This window comes from Canis aureus, chromosome 23 (genome assembly GCF_053574225.1).
Source record: "Canis aureus isolate CA01 chromosome 23, VMU_Caureus_v.1.0, whole genome shotgun sequence".
Taxonomy (NCBI): domain Eukaryota; kingdom Metazoa; phylum Chordata; class Mammalia; order Carnivora; family Canidae; genus Canis; species Canis aureus.
In genome coordinates this window covers 10,905,120-10,926,547 of record NC_135633.1, presented here as the reverse complement: position 1 = coordinate 10,926,547, position 21,428 = coordinate 10,905,120, and the positions used below count along the sequence as shown (strand labels likewise).

General features: G+C 42.2%; 1 protein-coding gene and 1 non-coding gene across 3 annotated transcripts; one reads left to right on the top strand and one right to left on the bottom strand.

Moving 5' to 3' along the window:
- Positions 1-1,081: 1,081 nt before the first annotated feature.
- NCR3LG1 (natural killer cell cytotoxicity receptor 3 ligand 1) lies at positions 1,082-21,410 on the top strand. 2 transcript variants are annotated; one of them, XM_077866316.1, is made up of 6 exons: positions 1,082-1,270; positions 4,833-5,180; positions 15,269-15,595; positions 16,552-16,600; positions 17,074-17,171; positions 19,733-21,410. In XM_077866316.1, the coding sequence occupies exons 1-5, from the start codon at positions 1,177-1,179 to the stop codon at positions 17,162-17,164; spliced, it is 909 nt and encodes a 302-aa protein (XP_077722442.1). In that variant the 5' UTR covers positions 1,082-1,176; the 3' UTR covers positions 17,165-17,171; positions 19,733-21,410. The 2 variants fall into 2 exon arrangements, with proteins under 2 accessions (XP_077722442.1, XP_077722441.1); XM_077866315.1 differs by lacking the exon at positions 16,552-16,600 and having other exon boundaries at positions 1,086-1,270.
- Positions 3,688-3,819, bottom strand: LOC144295625 (small nucleolar RNA SNORA72). The gene has a single exon (XR_013362705.1). It is a non-coding gene; the product is annotated as a small nucleolar RNA SNORA72 (small nucleolar RNA).
- Positions 21,411-21,428: the final 18 nt, after the last annotated feature.

Here is a 21,428-nt window from a genome sequence, read left to right as displayed (position 1 = left end):
CCAGTGGTTTGCAGAGTGGTTAACTAGGCAAGTATGGGGATTCAACAGATAACTTCCTTTGGATGAAGTTATTTAATCATGCTAGTAATACCAAAGAGGACTCCTCCTCAGGTTAAGCCTTCCTGGAAGAGGTAGCAGTTGAGAAGAGTTGTAATTTAGGATTTTAGAATTCTATGACTGGACCTAACCTTGTAGATCTCTTAACTTGTTAAGACTGCGGACCAGAAACTGTGACATTCTGAAGGCCCCTCAGCAGCTAGTTGGTATCAGTGTGGCCACCCTGCTCACCTCCCAGATTTATGCTCTTTCCACTTCGCATGCTGTTCTGCAGGTGAGAAGGTCAACATTTGCTTAGTTACTGACGGTGCCTCTAAGTCTTCATTCACACCCAGCCTGATCCTGTAATTCTTACAATTGCTGGAGATCCAGCAATTCTCCACCGCTGAGCCACCCATGTGTCCTGCCTTTTTTAAAATTTTATTTATGTTATGGTTTTATTAAAATTCAATTTGCCAACCTATAGTAAACACCCAGTGCCCATCCCATCAAGGGAAGGGCCGCTTTTTGGTGTTTGAGCCAAACGTCCAGGAGATAGGTTGGTTTTTAGTTTCAGAATGTAAACGAATTTTAAAGATATTTATCTTTATCTCTATGTATCTTTAAAGATCTATATATAGAGAGAGATAAAGATCTACTTTTTAAGAGAGCCACGGCGTCCGCGGGGTGAGGAGGGGCGGGGCTCGGGGAGAACCGGGCTCGGGCTCCGCAGGGAGCCGCGGGTCGGGGGCTGCTGGCTGGGCTCTGGGATCGTGACCGCAGCCCACGTCGAGGGTGGGGGGTGCATCCGACTGCGCCACTTGCCGGGTAAGAGCAGAGACCCCCGGGCCCCCCGGCTCCCGGCCTCAGTTTGCAAACTCGCTCTCGCTGGAGGCCAGGTCCCACCTCTGGAAGGCGGGCTCGGAGCAACGCGTGGGCGGACCCGCAACCTCCGATTGGTGCGGGCGTCGCCATGCGCGGGGCGGGGCACGGCCCTTCCGAGGGGAGCGGCGAGGGCCGGGCCGGACTTCGGGGCTCTGCACGCGCGCCTGGCCGGGTGCGCCCCGCCCCGGGTGTCTTCCTTCGCGGCGCGGCTCCGGGGGCCTGGGGCTCGTGCGCGCGGCCTCCGCTCGTCTGGCGATGGCGCACGGGCCGCCGCTCCTGCTCCTGCCCGCGCTCCTGCTCCTGCCGGCGCTCCTGGTCCTGGTCCTGTGGTTCGGGACGGCCAGCTCAGGTAGGCATGGGGGGGGGGCGGGGGGGCCTGGGAAGTGCCCGGGATCGAGACCCGGGATCGAGACCCGGGATCGAGACCCGCCTCGGGCTCCCCGCACGGGAGCAGGGAGGGAGCAGGGAGGGGAGCCTGCTTCTCCCTCTGCGCCCCCCGCCGCCCCCCTCGCCTCCGCCCCCCCCCCGCTTCCCCCCACCCCGCCTCCGCCCTCTGCCTCTGAGTCTTCATTCACACCCAGCCTGATCCTGTAATTCTTACAATTGCCCCCCCCCCCCCCGCCTCCGCCCTTCCTCCTCGGGCTCCTCGCACCGGAGCAGGGAGGGAGCAAGGAGGGGAGCCTGCTCCCTCTGCGCCCCCCGCCGCCCCCCTCGCCTCCGCCCCCCCCCGCTTCCCCCCACCCCGCCTCCGCCCTCTGCCTCTGAGTCTTCATTCACACCCAGCCTGATCCTGTAATTCTTACAATTGCCCCCCCCTCGCCTCCGCGCCCCCTCCCCCCCGCCTCGGGCTCCCCGCACCGGAGCAGGGAGGGAGCAAGGAGGGGAGCCTGCTTCTCCCTCTGCCCCCCGCCCCCCAGTCTCTCTCTCTCTCTCTCTCTCTGTCTGTCTGTCTCTCATTGATAAATAAATAAAATCTTAGAAAAAAAAAAAAAGCAAAGTATAGGGATGGGGGGGTGGGGCGAGTAGGAGAGAAAGCAAGAAACCGCTCCCCCTCCACCTGCTGGTGAAGGGCAGTGGTCTGCGGAGGCTTATCCTAAATGACACGGAGGGGTTTGTATGGATCCAACAGGAAACGAAAGGCAGCGAGGCAGATGAAGCGTCGTTTAGACGCGCTGCCAGTTCTTAACCGGTATGTGAGGGGCTTAATGGAAATCGCAGGCGAGAAAGTGTTGATGGTCCGAGGGCAGAGAGGGCCTTAACATTGCGCCTCCTGTCGAGACAGTGTCTAACTTCCTTCCGTGAGAAGCTAGTTGGAAGCTCCATTCAGACGAGATCGGGCGCGTTCACATTGCTTGCAAGTTTCATGAGCTGAAGGAAAAGATAGATCGTCGTTCTGGAAAGAAGCTGGAGGATGGTCCCAAGTTCTTGAAATCTGGGGATGCTGCCATTGTTGATACGGTTCCTGGCAAACCTATGTGTGTTGAGAGCTTCTCTGACTATCCTCCTCTGGGCCGTTTTGGTGACATGAGACAGACGGTTGCTGTGGGTGTCATCAAAGCAGTGGACAAGAAGGCAGCTGGAGCTGGCAGAGTCACCAAGTCTGCCCAGAAAGCTCAGAAGGCTAAATGAATATTATCCCCAATACCTGCCACCCCAGTCTTAATCAGTGGTGGAAGAACGGGTCTCAGAACTGTTTGTGTCAATTGGCCATTTAAGTTTAATAGTAAAAGACTGGTTAATGATAACAATGCATCGTAAAACCTTCAGGAGGAAAGGAGAATGTTTTGTGGACCATTTGTTTTTTTGTGTGTGTGTGCGTGTGTGGCAGTTTTAAGTTATTAGTTTTTAAAATCAGTACTTTTTAATGGAAACAACTTGACCAAAAATCTGTCACAGAATTTTGAGACCCATTAAAACAAAAGTTTAATGAGAAAAAAAAAAAAAAGAAAGCTGCATTCAGAGGTCATAGAATAGAAGTTAAAAATAGTAAGATGTCACTTGAGACTTAATAAATTGGCCAGAGTCCACTGGGATGTGCCAAGTGGTGCTGGGTGGACGGGTGGGGATGTGGGAATTTAGGAGACCGGCGGGGTGTCCATCACTGGGGCTGGGGATGAGCCAAATGTGGGTTTGCATGTGGAGAACTCACTACCTTCCACCGGTGGACTAGCTGTACCCACTTCTCATTACCTTCTACCAATGGACTAGCTGTACACGCAGCAATGAGACAGGATTTGAAGCAGTTGCGAAGAGCAGAAACAGTGACAGGTAACTCCAAACCATTTTCGTAAGTTTGAGAAACAAAACAAGGCAGTGTTAAAGAGAACGAAAACAGAAGCTTTAAACATCTTAGAATGGTAACCTGTTAGGGAAGGGAGATGGATATTTAAAAAAAGGGTAAATGGTATTTCTGTACACTGGCAATGAGCAATTCAGAATAAAATTAAGAAACAATTCGATTTTTGACACCACCAGAAAGAATAAAATACTGCGGAATGAGTTTAACAAAAGAAGCACAACAGTTTTACTCGGAAAACTATAAAGCTTTTTCTTTTTCTTTAAGTATTACAGTTTATTTAATGGCATTAAATAATAATCATCATCATTACCATTAAATAATCACCAAATTATCAACGGTAATCATCAAATTAGCAACGGTTATCTTCAAAAGTTATTACACTAGGTTTGCTGTCATTTCTCAAAAAAAAATCAGACGCCTTGAATCAGACATTTCCTACATAAGATGCATCTTATAAATCAGAATTGGTCTATCACCAGCACTGATAAAACCAGACCTAGGGAAGGAACTAAGTCTGGGGACACATGCATGGTCTTAATATAGCAAATGTTTAGCCTGCTCTGATTATTACAAAATCAGAACAGTGAGAATATTCGTGGTTGACAAAAATTTAAGAGGATCTAAATAAGTGCAATCGGAAAACATCCTGTCTTATTAAGTCTTTTTAGGCCACCCTAACAAATACCTTAGAGTGAGTGGCTTAAACAACAGATTTATTTCTAACAGTTCTGGAGGCTGGAAAGTCCAAGATCTAGGTGCTGATTTAGTTCCTGGATAGGGGCTTCCTACTGGCTTGTGGAGTAGTTCCTGGATAGGGGCTTCCTCCTGGCTTGTGGAGCAGTACCCTCTTACTCTATCCCCTAATGCTGAGAAAGAGATCTCTCTCTCATGTCTCTAATGACACTAATCCCATTCATGAGGGTTCTACCTTCATGACCTAATTACCTCCCAAAGGGCCTACCTCCAAATACCATCACACTGGGCAGTAGGCCTCAACATATGAATTTTGGAGGGACACAAACATTCAATCCTTAGCACATCCCAAAAACACATCCATGGATTAGAAGACAACATTGTGGCAGCCCGGGTGGCTCAGCGTTTTAGTGCCGCCTTCAGCCCAGGGCCTGATCCTGGAGACCCAGGATCGAGTCCCACAATGGGCTCCCTGCATGGAGCCTGCTTCTCCCTCTGCCGGTGTCTCTGCCCCGCCTCCCCCCACCCCCCCAGTGTGTCTCTCATGAATAAATAAATAAAATCTTTAAAAAAAAAAAAAAGGCAGCATTGTTACGATGGCAATTCTCCCCAAATTAATTTACAGATTCACGGCAATTCCTGTTAGAATCTCAAAGCATTTCTTGGTGGAAATAAATACATTAATTGTAAAATTCCATGAAACTGCAAGGAACACTGAATATTGAAAACAATCTTGAACAAACTTGAAGGATCTTATATGGATTAATGTGGAGCTGTGAACTTAGAGCCCCTGTACCTGAGATACTCCCTCCCCAACAAAAAAAAGGAATTTGCTTCCAATTATGTGGCAGCGTGTGAGAGTAACATGCCTATGTTTTTTCCAAGGGTCTCCCATAACTGAGTTCTCTTATTGCCACAGGTCTCCTGCAAGTGGAGATGGCAGGGAAGACTCAGAAGGTGCTCCTAAATGATACTGCCACTATTGTCTGCAAAATCCATGGTTACCACCATCTGGACATCACAGTTATGGGTATTACCTGGTATTGGAAGCATCAGGCCTCTGCAACGGAAGTTAAACTGTTTGAGTTTTTTGGTGACCATCAAATGATATTACGATCTGGAGCCTACGTGTCTCAAAGGAGGCTGCAAAGGGGGGATGCCTCCCTCCAGCTGCCAGGCGTCCAGCTGAAGGAAGCAGGAGAGTACCGATGTGAGGTGGTGGTCACCCCTTACAAAGCAGTGGGAACAGTCAACCTGGAGGTTGTGGGTGAGTACCTGGGGGCAGGGCCCTGTGGTTGCCATGGTGCTGAGGCTTGAGGTGGAGCTGTGGGCCAAATGGAGCAGGGGTTTGGAGCATGGGCCAATCTGTAGGATAGACATGAGTTTGAGTCCTGGGCTTCTATGGACAGTTGGACAACTTTGGGCAAGTTATTAATCACATAGAACCACGTTCTGAACAAATGTAATAATACTTACCTAGGGGGTTTATTGTGGGGAAGAATCTATGAAAAATGCAGGTAACACTTAGCATAGTGCTTGGCCCATTGTAAATGGTCAGTGAAAGATAGCTATATTAATTATGATATAATTCACTTAGTGTGTGGACGGTGCATGTTCACTGTAGAGGTATCTTTGAAAGGTAGCTGGGAAGGGAGAGAGATGCTGGGCTCTGGTTCCATAGATCTGAATCCTGTCTTAGCTTTGCTGCTTCTAAACTGGGTGTTTGGGCCAGCCATTTAACATTTTTGGGCCTGAATTTTCCCTTGTACAAAATGGGTTGATAAATCATACCTCTCTTGTAATAGTCTGAGGATTACATAAAATAATGTATGAAAATGCCCAGTTGGGAACTGCTGTGAGGTAGGTACCCAGTCAAGACTTGTAACAACAGCAACACTATCCTCCAAATGCCTCTTTGAGCTCTACTTTTCTTTATTATGATGGCTCTGATAACATGTAGATGAGCTTTGGGGGGTGTATTCGTTGGCTAGGGTTGCCATAACAAAACACCACTGACCGAATGGCTTAAATAACAGAAATTTATTTTCTCACAATTCTGGAATCTAGCAGTCTGAGATCAAGGTATCAGTAGAGCTGTTTTTTTTGTTTTTTTTTTTTTTCTTTTTCTTTTTTTTTTTCCTGAGGCCTTTTTGCTTGGCTGATGGATGGCCATCTTCTTCCTGTGTCTTCACATATCCTTCCCTCTGTGCACGTGTCCTACTCTTTTCTTTTTGCAAGGACATCAGCCCTATTTGATTAGGCCTCAACCTAGTGTCCTCATTTTAACTGAAATTACCTGAATAAAGATCCTAATTCCACATATAGTTGCAGTCTGAGGGATTGCGGACTTCAGCAGAGGAATTTTGAGAGGCCACAATTCAGCCCATAAAAGGGGGACAATGTCTAGGAGCCCCCTAGAATTGTACTTAGGACTTTTTGATATTTTGTACATACTAAATTGGGGGATGGGGATGTTAAATTAGGATTAATTTCCTCTGCAACTGACAGGAAGCTTAAGATAAAAATATTTTATTTTGTTATTTATTTATTTGAGAGAAAGAACATGCAAGTGCAAGTGGGGTAGCAGGGAGGGACAGAAGGGGGAGGAAAAAGAGAGAGAATCTTAGGCAGATCCATGCTGATTGTGGAGCCTGAGACATGGGGCTTGAACTCAGAACTCTGAGATCATGATCTGAGCTGAAATCAAGAGTCTGCTGCTTAACCAACTGAGCCACCCAGGTACCCCAAAATGAAAGTATTAAAAAAAATTAATAGGCTTTATTTTTTAGAATAGTTTTAGATTTACAGAAAAATCGCAAAGACAGTACAGAATTTTCATATTACTCCCATGTCTGCACACCATTTCCTCTTTTATTAACATCTTGCACTAGTATGGTCTATTTGTTATAAATAATGAACCAGTATTGATAATTATTATTAATTAAAGTTCATGATTTATTCAAATTTCCTTAGCTTTTAATCTAATGTTCTTTTTCTGTTCCAAGATCGCATCCAGAATACCACACTGCATTTAGTTGTCATATGTCCTTAGGCTCCTCTTGACTCTGACAATTTCTCAGACTTTCCTTATTTTTGACAATTTGACCTTCTGAGGAATAGTGATCAGGTGTATCAGAGGATGCCACTCTAATGGCATTTCTCTGCTGCTGTTCTCATAATTCACTGGAGTTATAGTTTTGGGGGAGGAAAATCACAGAGGTAAAGTGCCATTTTCATCCCATCCCATCTAATTGAACAATTTATAACTATTGGCGTTGACCATAATTATTTAGCTTAGTAGTATTTGCCTTGTTTCTCCACTCGGAAGTTATTCTCCTCCCCCTCCTTGTCATGCTATACTTTGAAGGGGAGTCACTCTGTGCAGCCCACATTTAGGCTGTGGGGAATTATGCTACCCCTCCGTTAGGGTGGAGTAGCTACATAATTTAAAAAAAAAATTTTTTTTTATTGGAGTAGGAGTAGCTACATAATTTATTTGGAATTCCTCCACACAGAGATTTTTCTCTTCTCTCTCACTTACTAATTTGTTCGATCATTTACTTATTTTAGGATGGACTCAGGATATTTATTTTGTACTTTGGGTTATAATCTAATGCTACTTTATTTATGTTGTTGCTCACATTCTTCCAGCTTCGGCCATTGAGAGTATTTTCAGTTGATTCTTGTGTCTCTTTGACATACCCTCATCATTGTGGGGTTTTGTTTTACTTGAAGCACTTTCTTACTTTCTGGCACTACAAGATGCTCCAGGAAGGATCATTTTGTGTGTTTCTTGTCCTGTTCCCAAAGTCAGCCAATTACTTGAGGAATTCTCCCTGGTTCTCTATTTTTTTTTTTAAGATTTTATTTATTTATTCAAGAGGGACACAGAGAGAAAGCAGAGACACAGGCAGAGGATAGAAGCAGGCTCCCTGTGGGGAGCCTGATGAGGGATTCGATCCTGGGACTGCGGGATCACACCCTGAGCTGAAGGCAGATGCTTAACCACTGAGCCACCCAGGTGTCCCCTTCCTGGTTCTTTTTTTTTTTTTTTTTTTTTTTTCTTTAGAAAATTATATTAGAAACCAAAATCTGGCACTAGAGGTATTTGTTACCACTGGGGTATCATTGCTTCTAGGCCCTCTGAACTGACCGAGCAAAGAAATAAATATGTGTTTGTATACTAATCTGTGCATATGCATTTATCTGTAAGTATTTCTATTCATAACCATCTGTGTCTATATTAAATTCAATATTCATTCTTCATGCTACCCCTAACTTTAATCTATTACCATATGAATCATTCTAGCCTCCTCCCCTTGCTTATCTGCAAACCCTCACTCATACCATGAGAAACCTGGCTCTTGCCACCCCCTATCTGTTTACATAATTGTTTAATTCCAGTATACATCTGGAGCCATATCTGAATTGTTAACCTTACTGCCATGAGGAACAAGTTTGTCAACCAGAGTACATTATTTGGTTGCAGTTCTTTTTGCTTTTGTTCTTATAGACTCCATCTATTTCACAAGTTTCTTGGGTCAGCACTTTTCCTCTGTTCCTTGGAGTGAGGTTGTTTCATACATGTGAAGTACACTTAGATTTGCTTGTCTACCTTCTTTTCTCTCTTTGTTGGGGTCCTTGAACTCCTAATTTTTTTTTAAATTTTGCATACCTTAGGGTTTACTCTTTGTGTTACAATTCTGTGATTTTGACGTATCTATATCATACATCTACCACTACAGTATCACAGAATAGACAACTTACTGCCTTTGCTTCACCTATTTGCCTCTCCCTCAGGACCCCTTGCACCAGTAATTTTTTTTGCTATCTCTATATTTTTTCCTTTTCTAGAATGTGATATAATTGGAATTGGAATCATCCAGTATGTAGTCTTCAGACTGGCTTCCTTCACTTAGTAATAATATACATTTAAGTTTCCTTTGTGTTTTTAGGGTGCCTGGATGGCTCAGTTGGTTAAGTGATTGACTCTTGATTTTGGCTTAGGTCATGATCTCAGGGTCCTGAGATCAAGTCCTGAGATCAAGATCAGGCTCCATGTTCAGCGAGGAGTCTGCTCAAGATTCTCTCCCACTCCCTCTGCCCCCCTCACATGTGCTCTTTCTCTCTCAAAATAAATAAATATATTAATTTTTAAAAAAGACTCCTCTGTGTCTCTTTTTTTGGTGGCTTGATAGCTCATTTCTTTTTATCACTGAGTAACATTCCATCTTTGGATGTACCTAGTTTGTTTATCCATTCACCTATTGAGAAACATCTTGATTGCTTCCAGTTTTTGGCAATTAGGAATAAGGCTGCCATAAACATTCAGGTGCAGGTTTTGTTTAGATATTATTTCTCATCTCCATTAGGTAAGTACGTAGGAGTGTGATTGCTAGATCATATGTTAAGACTGTGTTCAACTTGTAAGAAACTACCAGTTCTTCCAGAGTGACTATATCATTTTGTATTCCTACCAGCAATAAATGAGAGTTCCTGTTGTTTTGTATCCTTGTCAACATTTGGTATTGTTAATTTTTTGTATTTTAGCCATTCTAATAGGTGCGTAGTGATATCTCATTTGTTGTTTTAATTTGCAATTCTCTAATGACCTATAATGTTGAGGATCTTTCCATTTGCTTTTTTTGTTGTCTTCTTTTAAAAGATATTTGTTTAGATCTTTTGTCCATTTTTCAGTTGGATTCTTTGTTTTCCTATTGTTGAGTTTTAAGAGTCCTCTATATATTTTCTTATTTTTGAATCTTCTGTATATTTTAGATATAAATTCTATATTAGATATGTGTTAGATGTGTGTTCCCAATATATGGCCTGTGTTTTTTCATTTTCTTAACAGTGTGTTTTGCAGAACAGAAGTTCTAAATTAAAGTCCAACTCACCAATTTTTTTCTTTCATGGATCATGCTTTTGCCCTTGTATCTAAAAGGTCATCATGGGGGGGGAGCACCTGGTGGCTTAGTTGGTTTAGTGTCCAACTCTTGATCTCTGCTCAGGTCTTGATCTCAGGGTGATAAGTTCAAGCCTCATGTTGGGCTCCATGCTGGGCATGGAGTCTACTTAAAATTAAAAAAAATTTTTTTTAAATAGAAAAAAAAATAAAAGCTCATCACCAAACTCAGGGCTACTTAGATTTTCTCTTATATTATCCTTCTAGAAATTTTATAGTTTTATGTTTAGGTCTGTGATCTATTTTGAGTTAATTTTTGTGAAAAGTGTAAGTAGTATGTCTAGATTCTGTGTGCAAAGTTTATGCATGTGGATGTCCAATTATTCCAGCATATTTATTGAAGATTATCTTTTCTGCATTGAATTGCCTTTATTTACTCTTTTGTGAAAGATCAGTTGAATACATTTGTGTAGGTCAATTTCTGGGCTCTCTCTTCTGTTCTGTTTGGTCTATTTGTCTATTCTTTCACCAATACCATGTTGTCTTGATTATTGTAGCTTTATAGTAAGACTTTAAGTCAGGTTATGTCAGTCCTCCAATTTGTTCTTCAGTATTGTGTTAGCTATTCTAGGCATTTTGCCTGTCCATATAAACTTGAGAGTCAGTTTGTCAATATCCACAAAGTACTTTCTGGGCTTTTGATTGCATTGAATCTATAGATCAAGGTGGGAAGAATCGACATCTTAACAATATTGATTTTTCTTTTCCATGAACATAGAATATTTCATTCATTTAGATCTTTGATTTCATCCACTGGAGTTTTATAATTTTCTTCATATAGATTCTGTACCTATTTTGTTAGATTTAAACCTAAGTATTTCTTTTTTTGTGGGGAAAAGGGAACACTAATGTAAATGGTATTGGGTTTTTATTTTTTTTATTTTTTATTTTTTTAAAGATTTATTCATTCATGAGAGACAGAGAGAGGCAGAGACACAGGCAGAGGGAAAAGCAGGCTCCCTGCAGGGCTGAAGGCAGGTGCTAAACTGCCGAGCCACCCGGGCTGCCCTGGTATTGGGTTTTTATTTTGAAATTCCAGTTGTTTATTGCTGGGATATTAGAAAGCAACTGACTTTTTATTTTTTTAAGGTTTTATTTATTTATTCATGAGAGACACAGAGAGGCAGAGACATAGGCATAAAAAGAAGCAGACTCCCTGCGGGGAGCCCAATGCTGGACTCCGTCCCAGGACCCCGGGATCACAACCTGAGCCAAAGGCAGAGAGGCTCAACCACTGAGCCACCGAGGTGCCCCAGAAAGCAACTAACTTTTAACCTTGTATCCCACAATCTGTTGTAATTACTTATTAGTTGTAGAGTTTAAATATTTTTTGGTCAAGTCTTTGGGATTTTTTAATGTAAATCATGTGTCTGAGAACAAAGACAGTGTCATTTCTTCCTTTTTAATTTGTGTATCTTTTATTTCCTCTTCTTGTCCTATTATTCTAGCTAGGGCTTCCATTATAGTATTGCATAGGCTTGGTTAGAAGTGATACCCTTGCTTTGTTCGTGTCCTTAATTTCTCACCATTAAGTATGATGTTAGCTATAGGTTTTTTGTAGATGTCCTTTTTCAAGTTGAGAAAGTTCCCCTTGTTCCTGGTTTGCTGAGAGTTTTTAACATGAATGGGTGTTGGATTTTGCCAAGTGCTTTTTCCGCATAATTGATATGCTCTTAAAATTTTTCTTCTGTAGTCTGTCGATGTAACAGATTATATTAATTGACTTTTGAATAATGAACCAGTCTTGAATATCTGGAATAAATCCAATTTTGTTGTAGTGTATAATTATTTTTATACATTGTTAGATTCAATTTGCTAATATTTTGTGAGGATTTTTGCATTCAGTGTAATGAGAGGCATTGGTGTGTAGCTTTCCTTTTTTGTAATGCCTTTATCTGGTTTTGGTATTAGTGTATTCCTGGGCTCATAGAAAGAGTTAGAATATATTCCCTCTGCTTCTAGTTGCTAGATGAAATTGTAAAAAATTGGTATTATAATTAACTTAAATGTTTGGTAGAATTCACTATTGAAACCATCTGAGCCTGGTTCTTTCTTTTTTTGAAGGTTATTATTTATTGATTCAATTTCTTGAATAGATGCAGGCCTATTCAAATTATCTATTTTTTCTTGTGTGAATCTTGGTAATTTGTGTCTTTCAAGGAATTGGTCCATCATATTTATCAAACATGTAGGCATAATGTTGTTCATAATATTCTTTTATTACTCTTGTTCATAGTGTCAGTAGTGATCCTTCTTTCATTTATATTAGTAATTTCTATCTTCTCACTTTTTTTTTTTCCTTAACCTAGAAGTTTATCAATTTAGTAATCATTTCAGAGCACCAGTTTTTGGTTTCATTGATTTTCTCAATTCACTTCAACTTCATTGAATCCTGCTCTAATTTTTGTAATTTCTTTTCTTCTGCTTGTTTTAAGCTTAAATTGCTCTTCTTGGGATGCCTGGGTGGCTCAGCAGTTGGGCGTCTGCCTTTGGCTCCGGGTGTCATCCCAGAGTTTCGGGATGGAGTCCTACATCGGCCTGCTTCTCTCTCTGCCTATGTCTCTGCCTCTTTCTCTGTGTCTCTCATGAGTAAGTAAATAAAATCTTTATTAAAAAAATAATAAAATTGCTCTTCTTCCTCTAACTTCTGAAGATGGAAGCTTATTAAGGTAGTTGATTTTATATCTTTCCTCTTTTCTAAAATATGTATTAAATGCTATACATTCCCCTCTAGCCATTTCTTTTGTTGCACCTGCAAATTTTCATAAGTGGTATTTTCATTTTAATTTCATTTAGTTCAACATATTTTAAAAGTTTCTCTTGAGATTTTTTTCTTTGACCCATATATTATTTAGAATAGAAGTGATTTATTCTCCAAGAAATTTGGCATTTTTCCAGCCACTCTTCTGCTTACTGATATCTAGTTTAACTCTACTGTGGTCTGAGAACATACTCTGCATGATTTCTATTCTTTAAAAATGTTAGATGAATTCTGTGAGCTAGAATGCAATTTATCTTAGTGAATGTTCCATGTGACCTTGGGAAGAATGTATATTTTGCTGTTGGATAAAGTATCCTATTGATTAATTTGATCCAGTTGATTGGTGGTGATGTTCCTTTGAACTATTTTCTTACTGCTTTTCTGCCTGCTGGTTTATCAATTAATGAAAAATGAGTGTCGAAATCTCCAAACTATAATTGTGGATTTTTCTGTTTCTCCTTGTAGTTCATTCAGGTTTTGCCTCATGTATTTTGACATTATTATTATTTTTTTAAAGATTTCATTTATTTATTTGAGAGAGAGAGCAAGAGAGAGAGTACCAGTGGAGGGGAGGAGAGAAGGGAGGGGGAAAAGGAGCCGCCCCACCTGAGCAGGGAGCCCAATGTGAGGCTTGATCCCATGACTTGAGGCAAAGGCAGATGTTTAACTGACTGAACCACCCAGGTGCCCCCAGTCTTTGTCTTTTAATTGATGTGTTTAGACCATTCATTTGAAGTGATTATGTATATAGTTGGATTAGTATGTACACATTCTATTTGATGTCTTCGTTCTTTGCTTCTTTTATCTCTCCCCACTCCGTTTTATTGTAGAATAAGCTGATTGATGATAAAACATAAAATTTACTCCTGATACTTGATGTTACAAACTTTATAGTCTTTTAGATATGCGGGATCTTTGTATGTAACTGGCACAAACCCCATTATTTGAGCTCTCTTAATCGCTTTTATGATTCCTTCTGTTTCTTCCCACAGAGACTTGTTATTTGCTTTCCATAAATGCATCCAGTAAATAAAGAGATAAATTGAGACAAAAGCTGTACTCTCTTATAATCTACACATTTTCCACACAAGATACATTTTTTTAAGAGCCTCCTTGTAAGGATTTTCCATCAAGAATGGGCTGGTCCTCATTGCTGGCTACCTGTTTTCTTTGTTTCCCTCTTAAATAGAATCAGTGACTTGCAGCTCTCTCAGTTTTCATCCACTGTTCTCACCCTGGAGCCCTGTTGCTGTGGTGATAAAGGGTTGCAAAGGGGAAGCAGACAATCTTACCATTAAATCTCAATTCTTGAAGTCCCCTGAGCCCTTAGGCTATGACCTTCAGAAGTGTTTGTAGGTGAGACTTGAAGGCTATAGTGGGACTAGAGTTAGGGCTAATCATCCTTTACCCAGGTCAGAGAAGGCTCTGGCAGTCTTTTCTCTTAAGCATCCTTTGTTGTGGTTAATGCACCAGGGATATTTTTAGTTACTTTTCCTCTCCCCTGAAAATAGGAGGGGATTTTTATAGAATCTTCACTGCTAGAACCTGGTGGGTTTCCTGGAAGTAAAACCCATGAAAGTGTGGTGGTCCCCATGAGACTGGGCCCCCAGGAGTTTCTTCTTGTCAAGCTAGTTCATGCTCTTTCTTTAGCAATTTGTAAGAGTTACTGCTTAAGTGCTTTTACCGGTTTATGGTCCTAGCATTTGCTTAAGGTGACATGATCTTGGCTGTGATTCTCTCAATCTGTCTCTCGTTTTCAGGGTGCTGGTTTGCCCTGATACCTTAATCCTCTCATGGATTTAAGAGAACCTGTTTATTATAGTTTGTTCAGCTTAGCTTTTTTCTTGTTATGACTTTCAGGGTCTTTACATGTCAGAAGGGAAACCAGAAGTCAACAATGGCTTTTTTAGAAAGGTAGTTTGTTGTCTTTTACAGAAATGTAGCCAATCCAAGGCAGGTATGGCAGTTCTATGACCATAGGGGACCTCGGGTCCTTTTATCTTATCACTTTGCCATTCTCAACATGTAGCTGCCACCTTGTGTTTGGAAGTGGCTTCTCCATCTCTAGCTGTCATGTACTAGTCCAGCCATTCTGCAGGAAGGAGGAAGGGGGAGAGGAGAGGAGAGCACAGTCCTTTTCTTTAAGATACGCTTGTTATTTAAGGATACTTCTTGGAAGTTGCTCTCATCACTTCTGACTACATCCAAACGACGAGACCCTAAGTTCACAGGGCTACAGGGAGGTTGAGAGATGTAGCTTTATCTTGAATATGTCATTGAAGAATGAAAATTGGCCATTAGTAGTCTCTACCACAATAGTGTTCCAAGGCTTTCCTCAGATTTTCAAAGGTGTCTATGACACAAAGGATCTACTTAAGAAACTCTACTCTATAAAATTGCTGTGAGAGTAGGGGACCACAGCATATCAGCTAACATTGAAACCAACATACCCAGAATATTTAGCCTAAGCAGAATCCCATTCAGTATGCTCACCCTTCCTGAAGGCTTGCTGTGCTCCCCTCCCCTCCCCTCCCGTCCCCTCCCCTCCTCTCCTCCTTCCTCCTTTCCCTGTTACGGTAATAAACTGGTCCCTACCTCCCCTTGAAACACGACTTCTCTCTCTTGGCAGCTTACCCCGTCAGCAGCTTGTCTCCAGAGCAAGCCATGGTGAAAGAAAATGAAGAACAACTTATTTTGTGTATGGCAAGTAGGTTCTACCCCAAGAACATTACCATAACATGGAAAAAGTGGACCCCAAAGGATCCCCGGTATCTGGAGGTTTCTGAGGGCATCATTACTAATGGTACCACCGAAGATGAGGATGGCATGTTTAGTGTCACTAGTTACTTGATGGTGAAGCCCTCTTTGGAAGACAATATGACTGTCTATCAGTGTGTGGTATGGCATGAATCCTTGCCAATCTCCCAGAGCCGCAACTTCACCTTGATTGTGACAGGTAAGCAGCCTCCTGAATATTTCCCCTGCTCTTCACCTTGAGGTTGGGTAATGTAAAACTTTGGTTTGCAGGCAGTCTAGGGGAAGACGAACAGTGGGGAAGATAGGAAGCTTGGTCTGGCATAGCTCAGCCCCAGAATCAGCAGTCCAGACTAGGTCTCTAAGCCAGGGCAGATGGTCAAGTAGGTGGAAAGTGGTGACAATAGTCTTCAGATGGAAATAGGGCTACTTGTTAGCTCATGGCAGTTTATGTGATCTGGGTGCTCTATATGGCTTAGAGTATAAAGCTTACTAGCTACAAAGATAGTCCCCTGAAGATAAGAGTCTGTCAGGGACCAGGGACTCAGCCCTGCCAGCAACTCTTCTGCTCAGGTCCCAGGTCCACTGCAAACTGTTGGCTGGTGAGGCTGCGTCAGTAGTTCTGTCTTATGAGTTGTGCCCATTATGGGGAGGCCATAGTAGGGTAGTCCTGCAGATGCCCAAGACTTTCCCCAGGCACATTGGATCCTTAGCTCAAGATCTGCAGCTCACTATAGAATCCCTCCTGCTGGTAGGATGAGGTCCATGGAGCTCATACCTTGGCTTCCATGGTCATGGCTCTGGTTCTGGGTAGGTATGACCCTGCTGGTCGAATGCATCGGCCTGGAGCTAAGAGGGGTAAAGCAGGCAGGGTGGGACTAGCGGCCCTTGGGGATGTGGTCTGGGTATCTAGTATGATCCTGGAGCAAGAGAGGAATTATTCTTGGAAGTAAGGGCTAGGAATACGTGTGGATGGTGTGTGAAGAGATGTGTGCAGAGTATATGTAGGGCGTGGGGAGTATGAAATTGAAATATGCTTTGTGTGTGCGGTATGAGGGGTTTGTCTGGGTTATACATATGTTTCAGTCCATTAAGGTTGCTTTAACAATTTGCTGCAGTTTGGGTGACTTAAAAACAACAGAACTTTATCTTTCACAGTTTCAGAGACTGAAGGTTTGTGGTCATTGTGCCATGCCAGCATGGATGGGTGAGGACCCTCTTGGGTTACAGACTTATTGTATCCTCACGTGATGGAAGGGATGAGAAATCTCTTTAGGGCCCCTATTATAAGGGCACTAAATCCATTCATGAGAGTTTCACCCACATACCTCCTAATACCATCACATTGGGCACTAGGATTTCACTATGAATTTGGGGGGAGCATACACGTTCACTCTATAGCAGTTAGATGGTGCTGTAGTTTAGAAGCTTTGAACATTGCATGGCTTGTGTGTGTGGCATGTGGTGTTTGATATTGCAGTGTATTCTAGCAAGTGCTAAACACGCGGGGTGTGTTGGTATGGAGGTGTATGTGATAGGAATGGAGGGTGCCATGACATGTGGCAGAGGGTCACAGGGACAGGGAGAATGACATATAGCCACAGATCCTAGCAGTGGTTGTATGGTCTCTGGCTCTGGCCAGGAATTTCTTCTTAATGTTTTCTCCCTTTCTCCCTGCAGAAACAGAGAAGACAACTTCTGTTTGGAAGAACATTGTTATCAGCATTATAGTAATAATCTTAGTAATTGTACTGGTTATATGTATTTTTAAGAGAAAGGTAAGTGGCTCCATAGCAAAGGTTAAACTCTGTGTTTTAGAGTTGGCTTTGGGGGATCCCTGGGTGGCGCAGCGGTTTGGCGCCTGCCTTTGGCCCAGGGCGCGATCCTGGAGACCCGGGATCGAATCCCACGTCGGGCTCCCGGTGCATGGAGCCTGCTTCTCCCTCTGCCTGTGTCTCTGCCTTCTCTCTCTCTCTCTGTGGCTATCATAAATAAATAAAAAAAAATATATAGAGTTGGCTTTGGGAGTTCAGGGATTATTGTCAGTGGATGCTGTTGAAGACTTCTTAGGATTCATACTGGGGTATTCTAAGTGTGGTGTGTGTTTTGGTGTGTGGCTTTTTCTGATGTTGTGTTGATAAGCTTTTTTCTGATCTCCACATGGTGGTTTGTGGCTCTGGGGAGAGCATAAAGCCCCTGCCTCTTTGTGATATATCAGTTTCACTGTGTATCAGACCTGACCTTATTGGTTCAGACCAGGGTTTTGAACCGTGTATGGGCTGTACTGTTGTTCTCACACATAGAAACCATGGCTTCAGAGGTCAGAATTCCTTCTCCCAGGTTCTCATATTTTGTTAACAGCTGGGGTAACTCGCCACCAGATTTATTGGTTTAACCAGGGATTTCTTTTTTCTTTTTCCCCAAAATTTATGTATTCATGAGAGACACACAGAAAGGCAGAGATATAGGCAGGCTCCCCTTTAGGGAACCTGATATGGGACTCAATCCCAGGACTCTGGGATCACAACCTGAGCCAAAGGCACATGCTCAACGACTGAACCACCCAGGCGCCCTAGCCAGGGATTTCTAACCCTCCCTAAGTGTTTCCCAACTAAAGCATGTTTTCAAACATGTTTATCCTTGACTATGGCCCAAAAAGCAAATAAAACAAGTCAAAGTATAGAGGCCCAAAAGACCAGTGTAAACATGTTGGTTAAAATGGTTCTACATAATAAAATTACCCTCAGATATTTATGGACCAGCCAAGACAGAATCATTATAAATGCCGTAGGAAAAGTGCAATACTCGGTTAATTAAGAAGAAAAGGCTATTTGTTTGTTTGTTGGTTGGTTTTTTAAAGATTTTATTTATTAATCATGAGAGACACACAGAGAGAGGCAGAGACACTGGCAAAGGGAGAAGCAGGCTCCATGCAGGGAGCCTGATGCGGGACTTGATCTGGGAACTCCGGGATCATGCCCTGAGCCAAAGGCAGATGCTCACCCATTGAGCTACCCAGGTGTCCGAAAAGGGTACTTGTTTATCAAAAAATTGCCAACTGATTCATGGGATTTATTTTTCTGATGGGACCTAGGCCAATGAGATAACTAGATACAGAGTGGTTTTCAAATGTCTCTTGTGATATTTGTGAATATTCTATTTCTTGCATTCCTCTGACTTCTTTTTTTTTTTTTTTAATTTTTATTTATTTATGATAGTCACAGAGAGAGAGAGAGGCGCAGAGACACAGGCAGAGGGAGAAGCAGGCTCCATGCACCGGGAGCCCGACGTGGGATTCGATCCCGGGTCTCCAGGATCGCGCCCTGGGCCAAAGGCAGGCGCCAAACCGCTGCGCCACCCAGGGATCCCTTCCTCTGACTTCTGATAATTCAGGTGCTATCACGGTAACCTCACATTTGGCAATGATACTTATTGAAAAAGAGACTCAAGCCTTTGTGATGAGCCTGGATTATGTGATGGTTTGGGCCTTCACCCTTCCTCATATCCATGTCCTCTGCCATGCAATTTGCTAGTGTCTTCCAACGATGGGCTGCCCCCAACACGGGACTCAATCTCCTGACTTGCTTTGGCCAGTAGAATGAGACTGAAGGGAAAGAGGGCCTGTTCTAAATTTAGGCGTCAAGGGACTTTCTGTGTTTCCATTTGCTTTCTCTGGTGCTTCTGATATTAGTTAAGAGGAGGATGCATCCATGTGAGCCTGCTGGGGGCTGAGTGACAGCAGAAGTTAAGCTGTACTAGGAAAGGTTGGTCTGGATCACATGATGGCCCACAACTCCCAGACATGTGAGCGAATCTAGCTGAAATCATCAGCATTCAACAACCATGAATGCTGCCAAGAGTCCAGCCAACTCTCAAATGCATGAGAAATACATACTTTTTTTTTTTCCCCCAAAGCCACTGTATTTTAGGCTGGATTTTACATAGCGAAGGCTAACCAATACAGCTTCTCAGGGAGTTGAGTTTTAACTAGAAAGTGTGGTTGCTATGGAGATGTGCTGCTGAGACCCCTTGGAGAGAGAGAGAGCCAGCTATGGAGCATACTCAACCAACATGCTCCAGCTGTGGCACATCAGGGATCCACTGCAGTACTAGAACCTATGTCATGCTCTCCTTGGACAGCCCCAGAAAATAGCTGAGAAATGCAGGAGTTTTAGAGCTCCCCACTGGGGTGGCTGAGACTTTCTAAGACATGCACTGTAGTCTGGGGATCTTGCTACCCAAACCTCCCTTCTTCCTCCCTTTACAGATAGGATACCTACATCATGGTCTAAGGCTTTGTCCTCATACTCATGCACCCTCTCTCCTTTATCTTTCACAGGGACTATGCCAAAAAAATCCCTTATCCTCTACCTTAAGAACTTCTCCTCAGAACATCCAAAATGATATAGGGGAAGGACTGAAGAACTATAATGAGGTGCTTTCATTATGATGTATTCATGGCTTATTCACATGGAGGAACCATAGAAGAACACTGGAAATTCCTACACAGAAAGATTTCTCAGCGAATGCATAAGTACCTGAAATTACTTTTCCCAGTGGCTTAGGTAGCTTGCCCAAGAGCAGACTGTTCAAGACATTTTCTTTTATAACTTCCTGCCAATTGTCTTATCCAAGAAAAAGAAAGCAACACTTTCCAAAGAAGACATACAGATGGACAACAGACTCATGAAAAGGTGCTCAACATTACTGATCAACAGGGAAATCAAAACCACAATGAGATACTACTTCACACCTATCAGAATGGATAGTATCAGAAAGACAGGAAACAACAGGTGTTGGTGAGGATGTGGAAAGAAGGGAGCCCTAGTGCACTATTGATGGGAATGTAGATTGGTAGTAGCCACTATGGCAAACAGAAGGGAAGTTCCTCAAAAAAGTAAAAATAGAACTACCAAATGACCCAGCAATTCGACTTCTGAGTATTTACCTGAAGAAAGTGAAAACACTAAGTATAAAAGATCTATGTCCCCTTAGATCATTGAAGCATTATTTACAATATATAAGATAAAGAAACTTGTGTCCATTGATGGATGAATGGATGAAGAAAATGTGATATATATATATATACACATATAATGTATATCTAGAACATCTATTATATAATACAATGTATGTGTATAATTATATATAATGTGATACACATCCATCCATACACATATATAATGAAAAATATAATAATAGAATATTATTCATCCATAAAAAAACGAAATCTCCTCATTTGCACAACCACAGATAGACCTTGAGGGTATTATGCTAAATGAAATAGAGAAAGATGAATACCATATGATCTCACATTTGGAATCTAAAACTTCTTTTTTTGAAGATTACTTATTTATTTATTCATGAGGGACACAGAGAGAGGCAGAGATACAGGCAGAGGAAGAAGCAGGCTCCCTGCCTGGAGCCTGTTGCGAGACTTGGAGGGCTACTCTCCTCCATACCACCCTGGAATCACGACCTGAGCCAAAGACAGATGCTGCACTGTTGAGTCACCCAGGTGCCCTCACATGTGGGCTAAAAACAAAAAGAAAATCCTAAGCCCGTAGCTAACAGCACAGTGCTAGGTGCCAGGGGTGGAGTGGGTGGATGAAATGGGTGAAGGTGGCCAAAAGGGAACAGACTTCTGGTTATAAAATAAATTATGGGAATATAATACACACCACGGTGCCTATAGTTAATAATACTGTAATGCATATTTAAAAGTTACTGAGAGTAAATCTTAGTTTACAAAAACTTTTGAGAAAAAGATTTTTATAACTATCGTGACAGATGTTAACTATACTTATTGTGGTGCTTTTTTGCAATACATAACAACTTTTGAATCATGTCCACCTGAAACTGATATAATAGTGTATGTCAATTATACCCTTCCCCCCAAAGTAACACTTAAATTTCTATACTGTGGCCTGTTTCCGTTTCAAATTCTGCTTCTTAGTTCAATGAGAGTGACCTATCCATGCTAATATGTGAATAAACATATTCATCTGCACTTTTAACTTAATATCTCTGAGTTA